General features: G+C 35.3%; 1 protein-coding gene across 6 annotated transcripts in view; it reads right to left on the bottom strand.

Moving 5' to 3' along the window:
* Positions 1–23,384, bottom strand: part of EXOC1 (exocyst complex component 1) — a 54,534-nt gene that overhangs the window by 15,921 nt on the left and 15,229 nt on the right. Inside the window, exons 5-13 of one of the 6 annotated variants that reach the window (XM_069593102.1) lie at positions 20,846–21,033; positions 18,436–18,663; positions 18,106–18,238; positions 17,391–17,500; positions 16,556–16,609; positions 12,550–12,699; positions 5,967–6,072; positions 4,913–4,939; positions 446–609 (exon numbers count right to left, since the gene is read on the bottom strand). In XM_069593102.1, coding sequence (XP_069449203.1) covers positions 446–609; positions 4,913–4,939; positions 5,967–6,072; positions 12,550–12,699; positions 16,556–16,609; positions 17,391–17,500; positions 18,106–18,238; positions 18,436–18,663; positions 20,846–21,033 — 1,160 coding nt within the window. Of the gene's footprint in view, positions 1–445; positions 610–1,871; positions 1,917–4,912; positions 4,940–5,966; positions 6,073–12,549; positions 12,700–16,555; positions 16,610–17,390; positions 17,501–18,105; positions 18,239–18,435; positions 18,664–20,845; positions 21,034–23,384 lie in introns of all 6 variants that reach the window. The other 5 variants (XM_069593101.1, XM_069593104.1, XM_069593103.1 and 2 more) reach the window with 5 other exon arrangements.

The following is a 23,384-nucleotide window of genomic DNA, read 5'->3' as shown; positions in this document are numbered from 1 at the left end:
CAAACAAATACTTCCAAGATTGACAGGACAATGCAGTATTAACGAGGCATAACAGGGTCAGAACATACCTAAAACAAAACTGACAACAATTATTCACTTGGAATCTGGAAAAAGGAACATAGCGATAAGACTTTTTATTTAAACAATTTAGCTTCATAAAAGTTGTTTCCTCTTTGTAGTCACTCAAATAATTGGATTGACAATGCAAGCTCTTTATGATTTATAACAAATTTTAATAAAGTTGTTATGTCATTTAATTGATGAATCACATTTCAGTTGCCATTTGACCGGTATTTTGTTTTTTTAGATTCAGAAATGGAAAGTAAGACATGGTTAATTAAAAGAGTCAATAGAGCCCAAATCTTTGAACACAATGAAAGCAATAACAAACTGGTGCTAGAAAACTGACAGTAATGTTTAAGAAACATGTGTTATTTCATTTTACCTTATCAAATTTGGTTCTGTCCGCGACATCGAGATCAGAGGCCGACATGTTTCCCATATCCAACAAGGAAGATGACTGAGATCTGCGATTCCCTGAACTCTGAACACTGAGTTTATTTAGACTAGAAGTAGATCCAGTTAATTTCCCGGAACTTCCATGAAGACCTAAGAAATGATAAAACTTTAAAAGTTGTGACCTTCATGAATAAAAGATCCATGGCATAAATCAGGGCTCTTTCCTACTGTCCTGGTCTTCTGGGGCTCATATTACTTAGGGCACAACTCTACCATATGAAAAGGATGTACAGTCTTTCTCTTTCATTAAGATTTGTATTCTACTTCTGAGCATATGTAATGATAGGTAAAACCATAGAGAATCACAGAATAAGATTGAAAGGGATCTTAAAGATCACATTGTGCCCTGCCCAGTCTCATCACAGTTGCCTGATGATTTTTCTAAAGTAGATGAGGATTTCTTTTCCACTCAGAAGACATGACTATGGATGAAAGTCACTGACCCCCTAGAATACTAGCTAACATGATGGTTGTATTTCTAGAAAAAAACTGCCATATTCAATATTGTTTGCCTCTACATTAAATCAATACATTAGGCTGAACCATGTGAAACTACCAACACTCAATTATTCTTGCCCTACTAAAAATGTCAATTACACATAACTCAATACATTCCTGAACTCACTCTTGTTTTTTCAGCAAGTAAACTGATTAAAGTTCTTTAAAAAACTAAACAAAATGAAAAGAGAAAAAAAAAACCCTGAATATTTGTTGTATTTAAAATACAACTAAAATAAAACACATACATTATTAACTATATTAATATGGGACATCTGAGTTTAGGTATAAACACAGGTATCTATCATAGCCATGAGGAAAAATGAGAACAATATGTCTGGACAAATCCTACATACATCAAATAATTAAAGGATTCTATTTTTACAAGAAAATGTGATATTTTTATTCAGAATTAAATTTAAACAGTAAAGCATTTTTATTCTTCTTGACTATTTCTTAGCTAACCTGTATTACTCGCTGATGGTCAGAAGGGACAAATAATAAAATAAGTAATAAAAAATATGATATATAGTTAGCTAGGGACAAACTTTGGTTTCATTATGCAAAATCTGACCACACATACAAGAAATTTTATAGTTTCTAAACACAGCCTGAAAAAAAAGTATAATGGTTAAGACTTTTTATAAATTTCTGACTACCCACCATACATGTTTAACCATATTACATATTTCTTGGATGTAGTCATACCACTTCCCTTCTGTTGGTTTTCTTTCATCAATACCTGGCAACCAATCAATATTTCTGGTGTAACTTTTTTCAAGATAAATAACTAATTTCTAGACATTAAACAAACATGCATTGAGAATACCTACTAATACACTAAGCATACTCACTCTCTGTTTCCTGTTTGACAGCACTTTCTTTTCGAGGCAGTGTAGCTGTGATGGATTAGGTTGCAAGCATCAAAGACAAAGACAAGTTAATAAACTGCAATTTGCACAAACCATGCACAAGAGGAAGTTAAAGCTCTAGTTTAAAAGACACATGCAAAGAACCATGAGCATCAAGTAACAAGAGATGCAACGTATGTTTAGTTGGTCAGCTACTGCTTGAGAAATTACATGAGAGAAAAGACTTTACTAGTCTTTTAATGTACTATTTTATGCAAATATTCAGGTAAAAATATCTATATTTGTAAACCTCCCCCACACTTTTAAATGATGTTTTAAGTCTCCTAAGCTGATGTACTTAAATTTAAAGACTATATTTGCAAGTTCTGACTTCTGAAGAACACAGAGTTCAAGTAAATAATTTAATACAGTGAAAATTTAATAGAATGAAGTTGCACATTTAAACATTAAATGCATTAACAATCCTGTATTCACTGAAAGCTCTTGGAAGGAATCTCCACTGTACTAAATAATTTTATACTCCCTCTGATAAAAAACTATGAGTGGGGTTTTAAAACCATTTTAGAACAATAAGCTAAACTATTTAGTAACTTAAACAGGCTCTGTGAATACTGAGAATAAAACATATGTATCAAAATACATATTGGGAGATGGGTAGGTAGAAGGGTAAAGCTGAGGGAAGAGGTCTAATTGGGAACTGGAGCTCTTTCAGGGTCATCTGGTATTTCCTTTATCTAAAACCTCTCTTTAGTATTTGTTAGATCAATTGTAGAGATCGTCTTGTGAAACATTCTCAACCCAAATGAGAAGCTAATTTGAAAGGCAAAGAAAGAAATTACAGAATAAAAGAGAAAATTAATGAATATAACTCTAGAAATATTTAAGAAATAGAAAACAATGTGTCAACTCCTGCCAAACAGGGATAGTGATAGCTGCTATCGCCAGGCAAAAGCTTGAGTACAAACTACTAATTTGCCACAGCAAAAACATGTAAATCTTCCCAGCCTTGTCTGCCTGAAGTTTAAAGGAATATGAAATGATAAGGCTGGACATTATAGCGACCAGTAGGGAGGGATGCGCTGGAGCCACTAGCTGGCCGATCTGAACAGTACCTTCTGGTGGCCTTTAGGTGTCACTCTACTAAGTTCATCAGTTTCAGAGCAAAGCCTAATGCTGCATATATTTTTCTTTTTTTAAAGTAGTTAATAAATACTACCAGTGCCCTATTTGGGCTCATAAAAAAAAGTCTGTATTATTTATCAGCAAGAAGTAACAATATTCCGGTAAATTTTAAATATCCTTAAACAATTTCTGCTAGAGTATAAGCATCAAGAGGGTAGGGTCTTTGCTCATTGCTGCATTCTCAGTACTGGGCAGTCCTTATCAAATAATAGGTAATTAATAAACATTTACTGAATGAATCTTCCAGTCAGGACTGAATTTAGTCTTGTGTTCAAGACTCCCTTTGGAGTCAACAACATTTCTTAATTTAGTGGAGAAACACTGAAAAAAATGTTTTTGGCATATAATTTTTTAAGTTTTGGATTAATAAAGATAAGGAAGTTATTATGTAAATAGGCTCAACTAATACATGTGTGTCTTATCTTAGTAGTAGAAAGAAAAAAATGAGCGATTTAAAAAATTATTACTAAATATCTTTTGCCTGTCTTTTCGTTAAGTACATCTGAGGAACACAAAAGAAAAACAAAACAAATAATCTTGGGGGGACAATCCCACACCTCTGAAGATACCAGGGTAAACCTTCTGATCTAAAAAAGGCAAAGACTTTATAAAAACCTTACCACAAAGAAAAAGTAGTTTACTGGCATTTTAACATTATTCTAAATTATCTGAACTAAGTAGATATTAAAGACTTGAGTAAAGAATGATTCAAAAAGAAAGAATTCCCCTGAATCTCTATGACTATATTTTGTCCACACAATTTCCTTTTGTAAAATACATTCAATCTGACTTTCTATTATTAGTATCTACAATGCAGCATTTTCAGAGAAAGGGAAAAACAAAACAAATTTAAATTTTATTCATAATTACTTAATTTTGATCCATTGAAAAGTTATCTTCCTCAAATTTTAGGTTTCTCTTTTAATTGTAATTACTATTAAGAACTGATTTAAACTTAGTTTGAATCCTTGAAAAAGTATCTTTAAAAAGTTTACATTCTACCTATTTAGAACTTCTGAAGTCATTTGTATTTAACTTGAAATTTATTTTTAAAAGTTGACCAACAAGTTACATTTTCAAAGATGAACAAAACAGTTTTTAACCTCTGAATTCTGTTTATTATTTAGTTTTTCTTTTCTTGTAACTGATAACATCAAAGTAATAGAAACTATAATTTTTTGGTTACTCTCCTATTCCTTATTAAGTATAATAGATACATATGAAAGATGTAATTTTAACCCTGTTTTAAAAGTATCTTCTAAACTTGTCTTAGGTTAATTAAAATTTTTTTAACAAGATAATTTAAGAACTTCAAGGGATAAGAAAAAAAATCAAGGTTTTAGGTTAATGCAATGATACCATTAAGATACTATTATACTTGATTTAAATTATATTTCAATTATGTCATTTATCTCAGTGAGAATCTTAGGTTTGATAAATTAATATTATGATAATGGCATTAATAACCTCCCAAGGAGGTCGTTTTAGAAAGATTTCCCTTTTACTGCAGTAACAAGTGATGACAAATATACCAAATGAAAACATTAAACATGTAACTGTATTAATACGTTGTTTACTAAAAAGAAAAATTGATTTAACATATCCATGGTGAAACATTAACAAGGATATAAACACACTGTTTAAGAACAATTAACCTTTAGGATGAGTTAGCATTTCTGTTTCCAAAAGCCTATTGTCCCAATATTTTTATCAGTATCTTTATCGAAGTGTAATACACAGATTCAAACCATTTAAAAAATCTGAACTAGTATCACCAATATATTAGTGTTGTATTAAAAAAAAAAAAACAACCACAAACCAGTGAATCACAAAATAATTACCCACTACTAAAGATAGTCTTCTTTGTCCTAAAGAAAAGAATGGAAAGATGAGCTATCAATTTCAATCAGGGCACAGGCTCCTTTCAACAAGTAAATGCTAAACTCATGGTTCTAAAGGGGAACTATGCAGACACAGAGGACACACTGTAGCCATTTAAGGCCAGGTTTTGACTCCAATAGGCACAGAACTCCATCCAAAAAGAAGTCCAGAGATGGGTACATGCAAGAGCAGAATGTGGCCTCGGCAAATCATTTCCTTGCAACTTGATACTTTCACTGGTTATCCTTTTAAATCAAGTTTTTTGTTTATTTAACATATTTAGAAGCAACAAAAAAGCCTCTTGTTTCAAAAATAACTCTTCAGAAAAATAAAGTGTAATTACAGGAGAAATTTTGGTGACATTTTTATAGCCCCTTCACAGGGGAGAAAACACTTAGAAACTTTCTTTTTGATTCAAAATAGCCAGTGAGAAGTAAGAAGCTAGGAATCACTTTTACCTCCCTGTGGAGTGCAATGACTTAAGAGATCACAGACTTGCCTCCAACTGTTATAAAAGGTCTTTTAGGAAATCAGAAACTAAACTTCCAACATGTGTCTCTTAATCTAGTACTTTCTCTACCAGCTGCACTTCATTTTCTGGCCAACTGCTTCTTCTATGACTATATACAGTTGTCCGCAGTATCTGTGCAGGGTTTGTTCCAGCACCTGTCGTGGATATCAAATCCATGGATGCTCAAGTCTCATAGTTGGTCCTCCATATTTATGGGTTCCGCATCTGCGGATATGAGGTGCACTGTACTTTTATTAGACATGACATGTATTTATTGCTGTCAAATTCACATGCTGTAGAATTTTAATTGGTAAAAGTATTTAGAGACATACTTGTTCCATGAAAAACCTATAAATCAAACCAATGCATTAAATTTATTCTTTTACTAATTCTATTGTATCTCCTTCCACATTGCCTAAAAAGTCTTAAAATTATTTGTCACAAATAAAACAATTTTTAATAGAATAGAAAGAAAATAATGGGACTGAGGTGCCTAAGCTTACCAAACTTCTTGCTTTCTTTAGTTGTGCCAGTCATCTTGATCTTTGCAACTTCAAAGAAATCTTTAATTTCTCTCTCATAGAGTCGTGATAAATAATCCATGTAATTCTTAAAAGTAAAAACAACACATACTCATTAATAAAACAAATATAGCAATTTCCACTTCTCAATCCCCCCATATCCTTTGTGCTTGTTTTGAATTTTGTGGTCTTAAAATATTTGATGCATTTCATAGGACACAAGAAGGCTATTTTCCATCTTTAAAAAAAACTGAACTGGCATCATAGTATTAACAATTTATAAAAATATGAAGTTGAATAATCACACTCACATTTTCACTTTTATACATTCAATTCAGGTCAATCGCTCAGTCATGTCCGACTCTTTGCAACCCCATGGACTGTAGCACGCCAGGCTTCCCTGTCCATCACCAACTCCCACAGTCTGCTCAAACATGTCCATTGAGTTGGTGACGCCATCCAACCATCTCATCTTCCGTCGTCCCCTTCTCCTCCTGCCTTCAATCTTTCCCAGCATCAGGGTCTTTTCCAATGAGTCACTTCTTTACATCAGGTGGCCAAAATATTGGAGTTTCAGTTTCAGCATCAGTCCTTCCAATGAATATTCAGGACTGATTTCCTTTAGGATTGACTGGTTGGATCTCCTTGCTGTCCAAGGGACTCTCGGGAGTCTTCTCCAACACCACAGTTCAAAAGCATCAATTCTTTGGTGCTCAGCTTTCTTTACAGTCCAACTCTCACATCCATACATGACTACTGGAAAAACCATAGCTTTGACTAGATGGACCTTTGTTGGCAAAGTAATGTCTCAGTTTTTTAATATGCTGTCTAGGTTGGTCATAGCTTTTCTCCCAAGGAGCAAGCCTCTTTTAATTTCATGGCTGCAATCACCATCTGCAGTGATCTTGGAGCCTCCCAAAAATAAAGTCTCTCACTGTTTCTGTTGTCTCCCCATCTATTTGCCATAAAGTGATGGGACTGGATGCCATATCTTAGTTTTCTGAATGTTGAGTTTTAAGCCAACTTTTTCACTCTCCTCTTTCACTTTCATCAAGAGGCTCTTTAGTTCTTTGCTTTCTGCCATAAGGCTGGTGTCATCTGCGTATCTGAGGTTACTGATATTTCTCCCAGCAATCCTGATTTCAGCTTGTGCTTCATCCAGCCCAGCATCTCACATGATGTACTCTGCATATAAGTTAAATAAGCAGGGTGACAATATACAACCTTGACATACTGCTTTCCTGATTTGGAACCAGTCTGTTGTTCCAAGTCCAGTTCTAACTGTTGTTTCTTGACCTGCATACAGATTTCTCAGGAGGCAAATAAGGTGGTCTGCTATTCCTATCTCTTAAAGAATTTTCCAGTTTATGGTGATCCACACAGTCAAAGGCTTTGGCGTAGTCAATAAAGCAGCAGTAAATGTTTTTCTGGAACTCTCTTGCTTTTTCAATGATCCAATGGTAATTTACACATTACCTTTCATGTATTTTAAATAAGCCGCATTCATACTATATAGGGTGTTTGGGTCAGCACAATCAGGTTTTTCCAGTGTCATACGCTAATGACTGCACAGTATTACACTCTGTTGATGTTCACAATTTAGTAAACCATCCTCTTAACACAGACTACTTAAGTGGTTTCGATGTTTTGTTGTGATAGACAATGTTACAATAAGCTTTTCATCTCTAATGAACTGCTTCCTTGGATTAATTTCCTAAGGGTAAAATTACAGTGCCAAAGAGTAAGGGAATCTTTTAACTTTTCCTCCATATTGCCATGCTGTTTTAAAAATTATTATACCAATAGACAGTATCAATGACATTGAAGCAGTACACTGAGTTTTACCATACCTTGCCAGCATGGGGCATTCAATTAACCCAAAATAGGTTACTTTCGTAAGAATTTAGGGCTTCCCTGGTGGCTCAGAGGTTAAAGCATCTGCCTGCAATGCGGGACACTCAGGTTCAACCCCTGGGTCAGGAAGATCCCCTGGAGAAGGAAATGGTAACCCACTCCAGTATTCTTGCCTGGAGAATCCAATGGACGGAGAAGCTTGGTAGGCTACAGTCCATAGGATTGCAAAGAGTCGGACACGACTGAGCGACTTCACTTCATAAGAATTTAATTACTACATCTTACAGTTTTCATAATCAAATAATTTAGTTTTAAAAAACAAAATTTATTCTAGTTCAAGTGAAAACATCTATTATTTAACAGGCAAACTCATTCCCTCATCATATATGCTTACTGTCATACAAAAATATTTTATACCCTTACGAAAGATTCAACAGCGGGAGGCCATGTATTTTTCCAAATCCTATGTTAAATGCCTTATGTAGAGTTTCACTAAATTTAAATAAATCCACAGCAGAAAAACTCCTATGCTTAGTTATTCTTTTAAATTTATCACGGAATCTACACTTCAATTTCAAACACATTCAGTTTTATAACAGTTTACTTTGCTTTAAACATCAGATGTAACTTTCAAAGGTATATCATTTAAATTATTTGTATACTGACTCATAGTTCATTATTGATTTTTTAAAGATATTTTATAAATATATAAAATATATATTAGATATAAGGTATATTTAGATATTTTATAAATAGATATGTCTTCATAAAAAATTTTTGGATGAAACATAATATAGAGCCTGCTTATTCCAATTTGTATGCCACATACATTTCCCACAGATTCTCCGTAAGGAAAGTTAAATAGGAAATTTTTTCCTGTGTTCTTTGTGTGTAACTTTAACAGCAAATCTAAAGTTAAACAGACCCTAAAATTATTCCTATTTCATTGAGCTATTTCACTTTTTCAGCATCTCATTCTTTGAATTTTAAATTCTCACAAAAACACTGATCACTGGAAATCAATGTAAATGACTGACCAACTTATAATTCATAAAATCTTCATTAGATTTCTACTCAACTCACTCAATATAACAAACTGCATTCCAATACCCAAATTAAGTGCACACTATTACCCAAGCAATTTAAACAGTCTCAAAACAGCTATTTTGCTATTTTGAAAACAGTGATTTGAGCAGACTACCGAAAATCACCTTCTTTCTCAACACAATTCAAATGACTCAATACCTTCCCCCAGGTTCTCAACAGACTCAGGGGTGGGAAAGGCCACAGTCAGGTGTGACTCTCAGTTCATTCATTTACTAAATTCAGAAAGATGTTTCTCACAGTACGTATTTTTCTTAGCACTCTGTATACAGCACCTAACTTAAAATCCAACTATCTTGAGTTTAACTACTGTTATCTTGGGCAGTATTTCCAACTTTATTTTGTGCTCACTGTAGAGTTTTACAGATAACACCATGTTTTATTGTATATTTACAAATATGGGACTGAGGCTGAGAGACGATGTCTGAGCAGTCTTCAAGACTGTCAGCCTCAGGGGACTATTAGGAGAGGAAAGATCGTTCCTGCCTAAACATGGACAGACCATCTCCCTGATCAACCACTCTACATGCCTAACTCAGAGCCCCAGCTAGGGAGAAGGGATTCTGGGCAGCCGAGCTCATTACATGTCCAACGTACCACTATTTTCCTTAGGCTCTAATTACATATACCCCAAATCAGGGGTTTGCTTAGATTCAGCCATAAGTAGAGTTGGGGCAGAGCCTAGTTATTCTTATCCCTAAAGAAATGAAGACAAGCTTTTCCTGGTCCTGCCAAAAAGTGTGAGCTGGGTATAACTAACCAAGTACAAAAGTGAGTGCTAAGTCACTTCAATTGGGTTCAACTCTCTGCAACCCTATGGACTATATAGCTCACCAGGCTCCTCTGTCCATGGAATTCTCCAGGCAAGAATATTGGAGTGGGTTGCCATTTCCTTCTCCAGGGGACCTTCCCGAACCAGGGACTGAACCTGAATCTCCTACGTCTCCTGCATTGGCAGGTGAGTTCTTTACCACACACTCCCTGAGAAGTATGAAGTATAAATAGTATCTGGATTTAATTATTATTTCTTACCAAAGAAACACTGATTTTCCAGGTTCTTTTTTTTTCATTCCTTTCTTTCCATTTCCTTTCATTCCTTTCTTTGTCATATTAATAAAATTCCTATTTTTGAAAACACTTGAGCAACCAAATTAGATTATCAGGCATAAAACTGCATGGTCTGTCACAAGTTCAAACACAAGATAAAGTAAGATTTCTTGGAAATAAGATAATTTCATTTAAAAAAGCACATCAATATTGTCAATTGAAAATATACTGTGAGCAGAGAATGAGCCCATCATTCAGTGCTAGACTGGCTACTGTCTTGCTTCTTCACTTTAAATTATATTCATGAATGATACATATAGAAGATAGGGTAATAATATTCACTGAGAACACAATCAGGCAAAAAGCTTATTGATTATTTTACTCATTTGAATATTCACTAGGGGACAAAGCATTTGTTGGCACAAAACTCTGAAGATGTAACAATATTTAATTATTCAAAATACAGTATTAATCCTCTTAAAACTTCAGAAGGCAAAGATTCCAGTCACACAAATATTTTTCTGTAAGCTATAGAGTCAGACACGACTGAGCGACTGAACTGAACTGAACTGAACTGAACTGAACTGAAGCTATCTCCAAATTAGAATTCTGCTGACTCAAAACAAACCAGAATACAACACAACAATAGAGTACTGAACCCATGGGCTCCTGCTGCAATGGGCATTTATTAAATGAGATCATGTCATTCTGCTACTCAAAGCCCATCAACACCCATCCCTCATCTCTCTGGAAGCAAAAACCAAATTCTTAACAATGGTGCACAGCCCCTTCCAGATCTGCCCTGCCCCACCTCACCTCACCTCTCACACCCGCCCTTCTCATCCTGAACCTGGCTCGCTGTGCTCCCACCACAACTGCCTCTGGGTTGCTCCTCCAGTGCTCCAGTTTGCTCTTGCCTTGGGGCACATGTGCTGTGCTGGGAGAGTTTTCCTCGGAAATTCCCACTGCTCACCCCTACTTACCTTTAAAATTTGTGCTCAAATGTTGCCTTCTCTGACCATCCTTTTTGAAACTGCAACCTTTCTGATGTCCTAGCATTCCCTGCTTTATTTTCTCTAGAGTTCTCAGCAGTACCTTCTAGCAGACTACGAAATTGACTTTTGTGTTGCTCCTTCTCCACTAGAATATGTACTCTGAACAGTCAAGTGTTCGCCTATTTTCTTCAGTGCTGTTATCTTTAGCACATACAACAGTGTTAGCACACAACAGATGCTCAATTCATTTGCTCAGTGAATGTATGAATGACTCTTCTCTTGTCCAACTGTAGACATCTGTGTGTATGTGTGTGCTCAGTCACTCAGTCATGTCCAACTCTTTGTGATCCAATGGACTGTGGCCACCAGGCTCCTCTGTCCATGGGATTCTCCAGGCAAGAATACTGGAGTTGGTGGCCATTTCCTTCTCCAGGGGATCTTTCCAACCCAGGGATCAAACCTGCATCTCCTACATTGAAAGGTGGATTTTTTTTTTATCATTGCACCACTTGGGAAGCCCAAGTGGTATTTATCACTGTTCTAAGCTCTACGTCTCACAAATCTGGCACCATCCTGTCCCTTGTTTTCGGATTCTCTCTTGTGATTTATAATCTCTATTCCTACTATCATCTTCCTCATTCAAGATTTCATTTCAGTTCATTATTATATTAGGTTCTTAATTAGTTTCCCCTATCAAGTCTTTTCCTGTGTGTGAAGAATGCTGTTAGGACTCACAGCTCAGATTTTTTAACCTAACTTCTCACTCTTCTAGAATATGGAATTTCAGCTTCAGTCAGCCTGGCCTTCTTAAAATCCCGGGAAAAGGGGCAAATCCAATGTTTTCTATGAAGTTTTCTCCTGTGGCTTCAGGTCATGAATTTCCTTTCTCTAACTTGCTATACATTTAAACTCGTTTCCAGTTTAGCACTTAACTATGGCCGGCTGTTTTAAGTATAATTGCTCTTCCCCGGCAGACCTGATGCTCTCTGGAAGTAGGAGCATATGTGGGAGCCACTTCTTATTCTTACATATGGATTACAGTGAGTACAAAAGAGGCACACAGTGAAAATCTGGTGACTGACAAACAGATGTACCATAATATGATAATCCAGTTTTTCCAGCTAGTGTTTTCCACAATCAGGAACAGAAATATCTATGTTTCTATGTGCCTGGAACAGTGGAATGTTTGTTTAATAAAGAGGCATACTGCATGTGCTTAAAAGAGCAGATTACAGATTCTAAGAAAGCAAATGCCTCACTGAAAATATCTTCATACTCTCTAGTTTTTATACGGCACATAAAGAAACTCAGAAAATAATAATTTAACTAAACTGAATGATGCTTCAAGCTGCAGTACAGACCAATACTATATTGAAGTTCAAAATATAGCTATGCCTCCATCCAAGTAAATAAAATAAATGTTCTCCCAGAAATTCAACTACTTGCTGCTTTTCTAAGAACATACAAGAGTGTTTCAAATGTCACTTGTGGAATGGAACACATGACCTCTCGATTCTAAAAGATAAGGCTCTATACTCAGTGAGTAACTGATGTCAAATCCATACCTTTGTTAGTCCCTCATATTTCCGATAATCGGTACTCTTTAGCCACTCCATCAGCTTGGCATATCGGAGTAAGTCTCTATGAAATGGATGATGATTAGGTAAAGTCAGTTCAATAGAGTGCTGAGCAAGAGTTGAACTCTGATCATGACCCTAGAGTGAATAAATAAGTACATAAATATCACTGACAGTATAAAGAAACATTGTTGTAACTAAATATCCTTAATAATGATCAAGCATGGCCAAGCAAAAACAACAGAACATAGAAATATAAGAACTGAGTACTTACTTGTCTTTGTCATGCGTGTATACAAACTGAACACCACCACCATAAAATAGTCATAAACACACAAGAATGACTCTCTGATAAATCGACTCATTTTATCTTTTAAAGTAGCTGAGAATGAATGTTTTAATCAAGTTTACCTCTCCCCTATCATTTTACAATTTACTAAGCAAATAAATATCATGATATAAACTGTTGCTAAGAAACACCCACCAAACAGGGGAAGTCATTCAAAACGAATTATTTACATCTATGATATTTCCATTAGAGCCTATAATATTTAAAACAGCAGATGAAAATACACAAGATACAGAATTTCAGAATTAGGAAGGACTACAGATGACTATTTCCTGGGCTTTCCAGGACAGCGCTTGGTGTTCAGTTGCTGGGTAATGTCCTGTTTTGTGAACCCTATAGACTGTAAGCCTGCCAGGCTCCTCTGTCCATGGGATTTCCCAGCAAGAATACTGGTGTAGGTTGCCATTTCTTCCTCCAGGGGATCTTCCCCACCCAGGAACTGAACCTATGTCTCCTGCACTGCAGGTGGATTCTTTACCACTGAGCCACCCAGGAAGCCCTAATAATCCCTAATAATGATGTAATTTTAATTTTTCCATTAATTTGCTAAACAAGCAACTATATAATTTTGTTTTTAATCCTTGACATGACTTATATAAATTAGTAAGTTTTCAAACAGCCTGAGACAGACGATGCATCCTGACTTTGTTTTAGAGTATATGGATCCAGCAGATCAGTTGATCCAGTAGAACAAACTGCAATTCAAAGGGTTAAGTGATTTACACAGGTCACACAGGAGGAAGGCTAGAATCTGAACCTTAGTCACGTGAGTCTCACTTCTGTTTTCTTTTAAAAACATGCCAAACAAAATCATTTTAACCAGACTCAAAAATTGCTGAAGGTCAATACAAACATTACATTTCAGAAATGTTTGCCACATCAGGATGACTGAGATTCCACTGAACCACAGATATCAGATACTGTACACAGATAGAGATTAGTTTTAAGTCTGCTAATGCCTCCAAATTGTGTCTTAACTAAGTTACGCTGACTAAAAGGAAGGAGTATTTGACAAACTTATTATTGCTGATAAATGTTTTTCAAATATTCTGCCCTTATTAATAATAATATTAGATATATTTCCATTATCTCACTCTTCCCAATTAATTTTTTCAATGATTCAAGACTCAAAATCATGGTTTATGTTCTTCAATAGCTGTTTACTCAGGTCACTGAATGTTAAGTTATATTATTTAATTTAATGTCAGGAAAGCTCTTCAATTAAAAACCTTCATCTCTTCTGCAAAATGGAAGAATCAACATTTATAGAGAATTTCACAGTTTACAAAGCTCTTTTACATCTATTATTATTCAAAGCTTTCTACTGCTTTCAAGTAGCAGTTTCAGATCACCATCATCTGAAAATTCACTGATATAAAGAACATCATTACCTTCAGACTGTTAAGATATATTAAATATTGTTAGTGTTAACAGGAAGATTTTAGAGAAACTGGTTCCAAAATATATATAGGAAGGAGGAAAATCAAATACTTAAATTGCTTTATTCAATCAATAATATAGATAACTATCATATCTAGAACTCAATTGTGCTAAGAATTTGACTCTTTATGTACTTTAAAAATTAAGACATTGTTTAAAGTTTCTTATTATAGATAAATAAGTTAGTAACGATAACTGAAAACCTTTTGAAAAGGACTGGCCATTCTAGATGCCATTAAGAACACTGTGATTCATGAGAAGCGGTCAAAATATCAACATTAACAGGAGTTTTGGAAGAAGCTGATTCCAGCCCTCATGAATGACTTTGAGGGGTTTAAGACTTCAGTACAGGAAGTAACTATAGATGTGGTAGAAAGCAGGAGAACCAGAATTAGAAGTGGAGTCTAAAGACGTGACTGAACTGTTATAATCTTATTTAAAAGATTTTTTAATGGATGAGAAACTGTTTCTTACGGATGAACAAAGAAACTGGTCTCTTGAAATAGAATCTACTCCTGGTGAAGATGCTGTGAAGGCTACTGAAATGACAACAAAGGATTTAGACTGTAATTAATATATAAACTTAGTTGATAACCAAGTGGCAGGATTTGAGAAAACTGACTCCAATTCTGAAAGTTCTACTGTGGGTAAAATGCTATCAAACAGCATTGCATGCTATGGAGAAATTGTCTGAGAAAGGAAAAGTTGATCATTGCAGCAAACTTCATTGTTGTCTTATTTTAAAAAACTGCCATAGCCACCCCAATCTTCAGTAATCAGTGCCTTGGTCTCCCAGCACCATCAACACTGAGGAAAGACCCTCCACCAGCAAAAAGATTGTGACTCGGATGGTAGGCTCAGATGGTGGTTAGCAATTTTTAGTAATAAAGTATTTTTTAAGTAAGTGTGTACATTCTTTCGTTAGACATAATGATATTGTACACAATAGGCTACAATACTGTGTAAACATAACTCTTCTATGCATCAGGAAACCAAAAAATTTGTGTGACTTGCTTTACTGACACATTCAGTTTATCGTGGTGTCTCCAAGGTATCCTGTATACACTGCTGTAGAGTTTTAAGTACGTTACTTTTAACACATCCTCACAAGCATCTTGAGGATAGGAGCCATTTCTTATTCTTACATATGGAGGACAGTGAGTACTGTCACACAATGTGACACACAAGTCAGACGCACAATCAAAATTTGATGACAGACAAAGACATGTAACACAATGCGGTAATCAAATCTTCCCAGACAGTGTGTCCCACAACCAGGAACAGAAACACTCTTGTTCCCCAACTCTTTGCTAGGTGACACAAAGCATTAAATTTAACACAAAGAAAATCTCTTTTCTGTACTTGGGACATCATCTTTCATCTTCTTCAGCACATTCCAGGTTGTTGCAACATTCTGGTTTTTAACATGCATTATTCACATGTAACAACGCATATTAGATTTTCATCACTGGGAAGCATTCATTTTAAACAAAGCCATTAGTTTATAAGGCAAGGAAGCAAAATCACAAATAATAGCATGTTATAGCAAACAATTACGGGTGGAGAAAGGATTATCACTTACTGACTGGTATTTTCAGTACCATCTACAAATGTGGACTACAACCCTGCCAACAGGATTATTTTAAAAAACTAGGGAACTGTGTAGAAATAGATATTATTGAAATAATAGTATAAGAAAAATGTGCATTAGTATTTCCTGTGTGATTCCTAGGTTTACTTTTTTCCTGATGCTTTTTAAGTCAAGTGGAATGTTAAGAGCGTCTTCCCCTGTTTCCCCCGTGCATGCTTAGCTAGCTGATCTTCCTTTATGCTCCCATGGTACTACCATAACATATACCCTCCCTCAGTCTGTTTGCATCCCTTCTCCAGACTGTGAGCAACTAGAGGAAAGCGATCAGCCTCTCATCTATTCCAATGCAATGTCTGGAATGCATCTTTAATCACTTGGCAAATGACTTCTAAATAAAGGAATAAGTGAGTGAGTGAAAGAATGACAGAAAGAAAGGCAAGCAGAATGAGATTAAATGCCTTTTGGATCTAAATAAACGGTTACAAATATGGTTAACAGGTAGCTTAAATCAGTAAATTATAACTATAAAGATTCTGCTGCTATTAAGCTTAGTAAACTTTACAGGAAAAAAAAAAAAGAATCAGAGAAGCTGGAGCCAAAGTTGATGTACTCACAGGCACCGAAAGAAAGTAGGACCTGTTATAGAGTTGAAGGAGGGCCTGAGTAAACTAATCAGAAATAAAATAGAGTAAACACAATTGTTTCAGAATACTACAAAGTGAAAACAAAATAAGAACCTAGAATTTCAGACAGAATTTCTTGATGAACAAAATTTCACCCTTTTTTTTGCCCCAAATCCCTATTAAAGAGATGATAAATACACAAAATCTAATTTATTACACCTAATTTATTTGATAAATATTAAGTTTAATTTATTATTTATTAAATAAAACACCTTCTATTCAAATCCCTCTAAGGTATACTTAATAGTAACATTTATATCATTGCCACAACCTTAATTGTAACACCCTTTCCACAGAAAAATAGAGACAAAAGTTTTACATAAGATTAAATCAACTAGAATTTACACTTGAGTTAGCCGTTTTTCTCGTACTTATAAGTACATGGAGTGAATGAAACACTTAAAACATGGAATCAAGTCCTAGTTCTCACTTGAAAATACTGAAAAGTAAAACAGGCCAAACATTAAACATGTAACAAGTTTGGACTTATTTTTATAAACAAGATTGTCTAAATGGGGTATATGTAATATGAAGCCTAATTATTTAAAACTTAGGGAATTTTAGCTAAAAGGAACTGTCTTCATAGAAGATCACTGAGGCTCCAAATACATCTATGAGCAAATATACACATATCTAAAAATATTAAAATCAAATAAATATATAAAGGAACATACTGTGCTCCCAATTAAATACATCAAAATTTTTTCTGTGACAATTTCATTTCAAGCTACAGGAACATGACAGTATTATAATAAAATAAAATTACCTGTTGAACAAAAACATTGTTGAGGTGACTAGCCAGTCTCCGGGCAAAATTCTCTCGCAAATCACTGAAACGCTGCTGCTGCTGTTCAACTGCCAGAAGCATGTCATGGCCTGAAATTGTAACAACTTATTTAATGGGTAAAAGAACTCCTGGATGTCTAATGAGTACATTTATAACGGAAGCTGTATTTCAGTTTTGAAGAACTCAAAGTTTTACTGGTTTATTCGTGTGTTTATAAAAGAAAGGTAAGGGGGGAACAAACAGTATAACTCAGCAATCCTCACACTGCGGTCTTACCTCAGCATCACCTGGGAACAGTCAGAGACATAGATTCTAAGGCCTCAGACCAGACATACTGATTCTGTGGTGGCACCTGGTAATTTGTGTTTTAAAAAGCCCTCTAGGTGATCCTGATACAAGCTCAAGTTTTAGAACCTGGTCTAGCAAAGCCTTATGGCATCTACTTTGTGCTAGGTCCTGTGAACAGCACTGAAGAAAAATCCTGGTGTTAACTTAGAGTCACCACAGTCAATCAGAAGGTACTGAAACAAAAAATTTCTTCGTCCCAATATAAATTATGTTTGATAGTAAGTGAAAATTGTTTCAATAGCTAATAATCTAACCCTAAACCACTTGCCTGGTGGACTTCTTGTCAAAAGCTTTACACTAATCAGAAGCTTAGTCCCAGGTTCTTGGGCAGATTTTATGGTCATACCTGGTCGAAGAGCCACATTCATGCACTGTAGCAGGGCATCTGCGGCGTTGGTGCAGGCCTCAATGCCCCTGGAAGAAGAAAGATCTCCTTCCTGAAGTGCCTTTATATGACCTTTGGCCAGGTCCATGTGGTTCTGGAATGTAAATAAACATACCATTTGTCTCAGGAAGTTTACAGGTAAGATGCTACTCAATCCTATTACTGGGTCTTTGAAACTTCAGTATTTTTAAATCTTGCTCTCCTAAGGAAATTAGAAAATATTTACAAATGGGCTTTAGAGATCATTAGATTTTTTAAAAATTGCTGTTAATAGTTTATAATCATGCTTACCACAAGGAACTCTATCTCAGATAGGAGTTTTACATTGTTAGTGTTACTAAGATGAATTAGGTGGTTGCTTTCAGAGATCTGATCCATTTGTTCTTTTACACTTTGGAGCATTTCCTCGTAACTGCTCAGTTTCAATTCAATCTGATCCACCTCCTTGAGAGCCTCATCCAGTAACTTCATTAAGATGTTGACTTGTTTTTCGGAGGCCATGATTGACTGGATGTTGGCCTACAAAGTTAAAAAGAGAAGTAATACTTCATATGCTTTAAATGAAATATCCATAAATCTCTTTCACAGCAGAGTGACTTAGCAGCAGCAGCAACAAAGGTTGACATACACATCTATTTTAATTTGCTACTTTGTGTTTACATTCCACTTTTTTACATAGTATTTCAGGGAAGCACACTTTCCCTTATATGGAGGTTAGGGACCAGACCTCAATACTGCATATTTAGGGTATCCCCATGATGTATCATCAGTAATGGTGTACTCTCATTTCTGTAAACTAACTGGCATTAGGTTATATCATCTCTGACACTTCTTTCAGCTCTATCAACTATAAACATTTTCTATAATCTGCAATATTTACATAAAACCCTAAACAAAAGCATAATAATCATCTATGTTACTACCTTAGTTAAGAGGGTAGCAGTAGCATGCCAGTCTTTAACGGATACATAGAACTAATTTATAACTGCAGCATGATTTGTACTAATAGGATGTGGAAGACCCTATTGCCATAAGATAGCTCCTTCTACAGTATTCTTTCTTTTCTCTTTCATTTGCAACTACTTTTTTTCCCCAAAGTAGCAACAAATCACCAACCCCTTATTAGTATTTCCTAAAGATTCTGACTATTGATTCTGAATTCCCTGAAAAATGGAAGCTTTCAAATCCGAAATTAAACTGCAAAGTAATATGATGACTTAGAACATAGATGCAACATTAACTAGAAAACACAAACCACAAAACCACATTAAGAAGGCAGATAACATGATATGAGGAAAAAATTTGGATAAAGAATTAAAATAGTATCATTGTATGAGTGATGCTAAAATTGCACGTTATTTTATATACTATTCATAATAACTCACTTGTAAGTGCAGCCCAACTATAAAGGCAGCAGAGCTCAGACCCACTGACATCTTAAGCAGCAGAGCTGGGACTTGGACTGATTCAGGACAATTTTCACTTCAACATCTTGAAGTCTCTTCTAGGCTTTACTTCCTGAGAGTTTTACAAATTTGTAAGCTTGGACTATTGGTGTAATCTCTGAACCTCAGTTCAACCTTACAACTTCTGTACCTTTCATGTATAAAATGCCAACACTGTTTTAAGTCTTTAAAACATTCTTTATTCTCTGAGAGTTTTTCTTAAATGCATACTTTGCCTAACAAAACAACATCCCACCCCCTACCAAATTATTCTCATTTTACATTTTTCTCACAAGAGAGGTACTACTTGTAGCTTTTTACTTCCTAAAGATATACATTTAGATACCAGCTCAGATACGTGCACACAAATAAACAGGATCTATTCCAAAGCAGTTCAGTTCAGTTCAGTTCAGGTCAGTCACTCAGCCGTGTCCAACTCTTTGCGACCCCATGAATCGCAGCACGCCAGGCCTCCCTGTCCATCACCAACTCCCAGAGTTCACTCAGACACATGTCAATCGAGTCGGTGATGCCATCCAGCCATCTCATCCTCTGTCGTCCCCTTCTCCTCCTGCCCCCAATCCCTCCCAGCATCAGAGTCTTTTCCAATGAGTCAACTCTTCTCATGAGGTGGCCAAAGTACTGGAGTTTCAGCTTTAGCATCATTCCTTCCAAAGAAATCCCAGGGCTGATCTCCTTTAGAATGGACTGGTTGGATCTCCTTGCAGTCCAAGGGACTCTCAAGAGTCTTCTCCAACACCACAGTTCAGAGGAGGAGTCAAACATCCTCTTGCCCTGGTTCTCCTGTTTTCACTACACTATTTTGCTTTCTCTGGGTAAAGGATTCACTTCTTTCAGCTCACTCTCTCTTTTTCTAACTTGTACCTATTTTTTCCCCCAAACCACAAAAATGTTATTCTCTTGCCCTGAACTATTCTGAAGTGTTTCAGAGGCTGGGAGAATCAACCCCCAGGGTGGTTTCAGGTTGGCTACTTTCTACTTCCATCACTTCATATCAAGAACCTCCCCAAATCCAGAACCTCAGCCAACTGCCTTCACTGGCCTAATAGGAATGATTCTGTCTTTGGAACAAGAACAATGAAAGATGGAGGGAGGGCAGCTGGTAATGCACTTTTAGGGAAATACAGCAATAATCACACTATCCAGGCTTAAGTGCAGAGGCCGTAGAATATGAACATCACCAGTCTCCTCAGTTTACCGCACATCACTAGTCACACGCTACAAGAAAGGCTTACCCCATCTAGCACCTGCAGCTCTCTGGACAACCTTTCTGCAAAGGCCTCAGCATTGGAAATTGCATATTCACAGCCTTCCATCATTATCTCAATATCCTGCTCTTCTCTTGCATTTAACTCTTGGTATTCATCCACTGCCTCTTCGTCACCTCCTGTCACACTCTGATTTTCTCCACTTGGAACAGATTCTTAAAAGAGGGTAAAAATTAAAAATAAAGTAGTAAAAAACTAGGAAGGATAACAGCACTGTACTTATAGGTAAGGTCAGTTATAAGCACAGGTCACATTTAGTGGCTGAAAAATAGGAAAAAAATGATTCAAAATATATGGAAAAAAAGCCTTATTTTTATGAAGAACCGCTTATGTTAACATAATGTCTATTATAACAAAAGCATGCAGTCTAATTTATTGACTTGTGTTAAAACAGGCCTTAGTCACACTTTCCCAAAACATAATTAAACTACAAAACAAATATAAAACCAGAAATGAAACACATGCACAAGCCTAGCCTTTTTTTTCCTACCTGAGGTAACTGTTGCTCTAATTCGAGATTCATGAGAAACAATTTGCTTCCCTTTTTTTTCTAGGTAACATCTTCTTCTGTTATTTTTGTTCTTTTTGTCTTTGTTATGTTTTGTGTTTTCCTCCAAATAACTTTCAATTGAAATTTTAAAAGCGCATCTACAATTCATAATTTATTTTGGGCAATGAAAATATTAACTGAACTTTCCATTTCTTTCTTTAAAAAATTTTCACATGCGTTTATAAAATTTCTAAGGATCAGCTAATAGAAACTTCCTCAATATCTGTATAGTAAGAACAACAACATGGCTGTGTAAAACTACAAAAATTTCAACTGTCTTCCTGCTTCAAAACAAAAGACCATGAGGTCAGAACTGAGATGCTTTCTAGATAAATGTCTCAGTTCACTTTCTGGAAAGAATACACTCAGCATATGGGATTTTATATAAATCTTGAAGTTAAGAGCGATAAAATGAAAAAAATAATTTTACCCTTAAATAAACCTTGAAACAAAGTTACTGATTTTCAATAATTCATGGGACACGATTTAAAACACAAATTCCAAGTATTTTAAATATTCATTATTTTGTATGAAAATGAGAATCTACATTCAGCATGACTTGACATATGTTAACTTGTCCTTGAACAAAACACACTTAATTCAAAGTAACAAATGATTTACTCTTAAGAATGTTAATTAGGCAGGTTTAGATAACATACCGGAAAAAAGGGAGGGGCTAAAACTTTTGGTACAGGCAATCACAGATTGCAGTATACAAATATAAGTTCCTTAGAGTAGCATCACCAAGCTCCTAGTCCTTTGAAACAGTCCCCCTGGAAATGGTAAAGTGTCATGTGTGCAGCTTTTTAGCCACTAGGGGGCAGGGAATGCCCAAATCATTCTGTACACTCTTTACACAAGTAAATATTTAAAATAAACAAATATTTTAAATGATCATAATTATTTCAGAAGTATTTTCTCTTCCATAAAAGTTCTTTGGAAGTCAATAATGAATACTATCATTAATTTTTATTACCATATTGATTTTGTTGTAATACATTTTTCCCTGCATACAATTTCATAAAATATGCAACCAATAGTAAAGAACAATGGCAAGTAATAAAAATATATGGAATAGAATAAGAAGAAAAGGTGTTACGCACCTTCTGTAACTTTAGGCAGTTCTGGAGAATAAAAAGGTATGAAAAAAGCAGAGGAAAGTAAGCAAAGAATATTAGCTGGGTAGAAATGTACACAGGTTTAAATACTAAAAATACTACCCACATCTCATTTGAACTTCATGCTAAATTAAAGCTTAAAAGACAATGTCAAATACAACTACCAACTGGAAATATTCATAAGAAGCTGAATTTCCAGAGTTCATTTTTCTTATTCATTTTCTGACAGTGACTAAAATACATTTATCTTTCTATTTTCTCTTAGTAACATACAGTACTGCCGAGACCTTGGAGAAGAAAACTGGAAAACAGATTACTTCCTGGGGATTATTTTTAGGTCAGTTGTGACTCATGCATTTAGTCTAGTTATTTTCACTCAAGACCCAAAACCTTTACCCAGACACTCCCTCACAATGGATTAGTCATAAAACATTGTTAGAAAGGACAAGATGGAAGCAATTTAAAAAATACACAAGATATCAGTTCAAGGTGGCTTTTAAGAATTCAAGTCAAAGATTAAATAAAAAAATCAAGCTGTAAGAATGAAAAAGAAAAGGCCAAACAAAATTTTCCAACTTAACCTGTTAACAAAGCCCTGTTTTAAAAATATTATTCTACCAAGAAGCCCCAGTTACTAGCATGAACATTCAGTTGTCACCAAGGAAAACTACTAAAGCTGTTACTGCAATGAACAGTCTTACTTGAATGATTATTTAGCTCTTAAAAGGAAATGGTGATAATTTCTCATTTGTTTTCTAACATAACCCAAAGCTTAGAGACTTAAAAAAAAAAATTAGTGGCCATGATTTTGAAGTCCAGTAAGACATTAAACTAGTTT

Source organism: Ovis canadensis, chromosome 6 (genome assembly GCF_042477335.2).
Source record: "Ovis canadensis isolate MfBH-ARS-UI-01 breed Bighorn chromosome 6, ARS-UI_OviCan_v2, whole genome shotgun sequence".
Lineage (NCBI taxonomy): Eukaryota > Metazoa > Chordata > Mammalia > Artiodactyla > Bovidae > Ovis > Ovis canadensis.
This window is presented reverse-complemented; position numbering and strand designations above follow the sequence as displayed.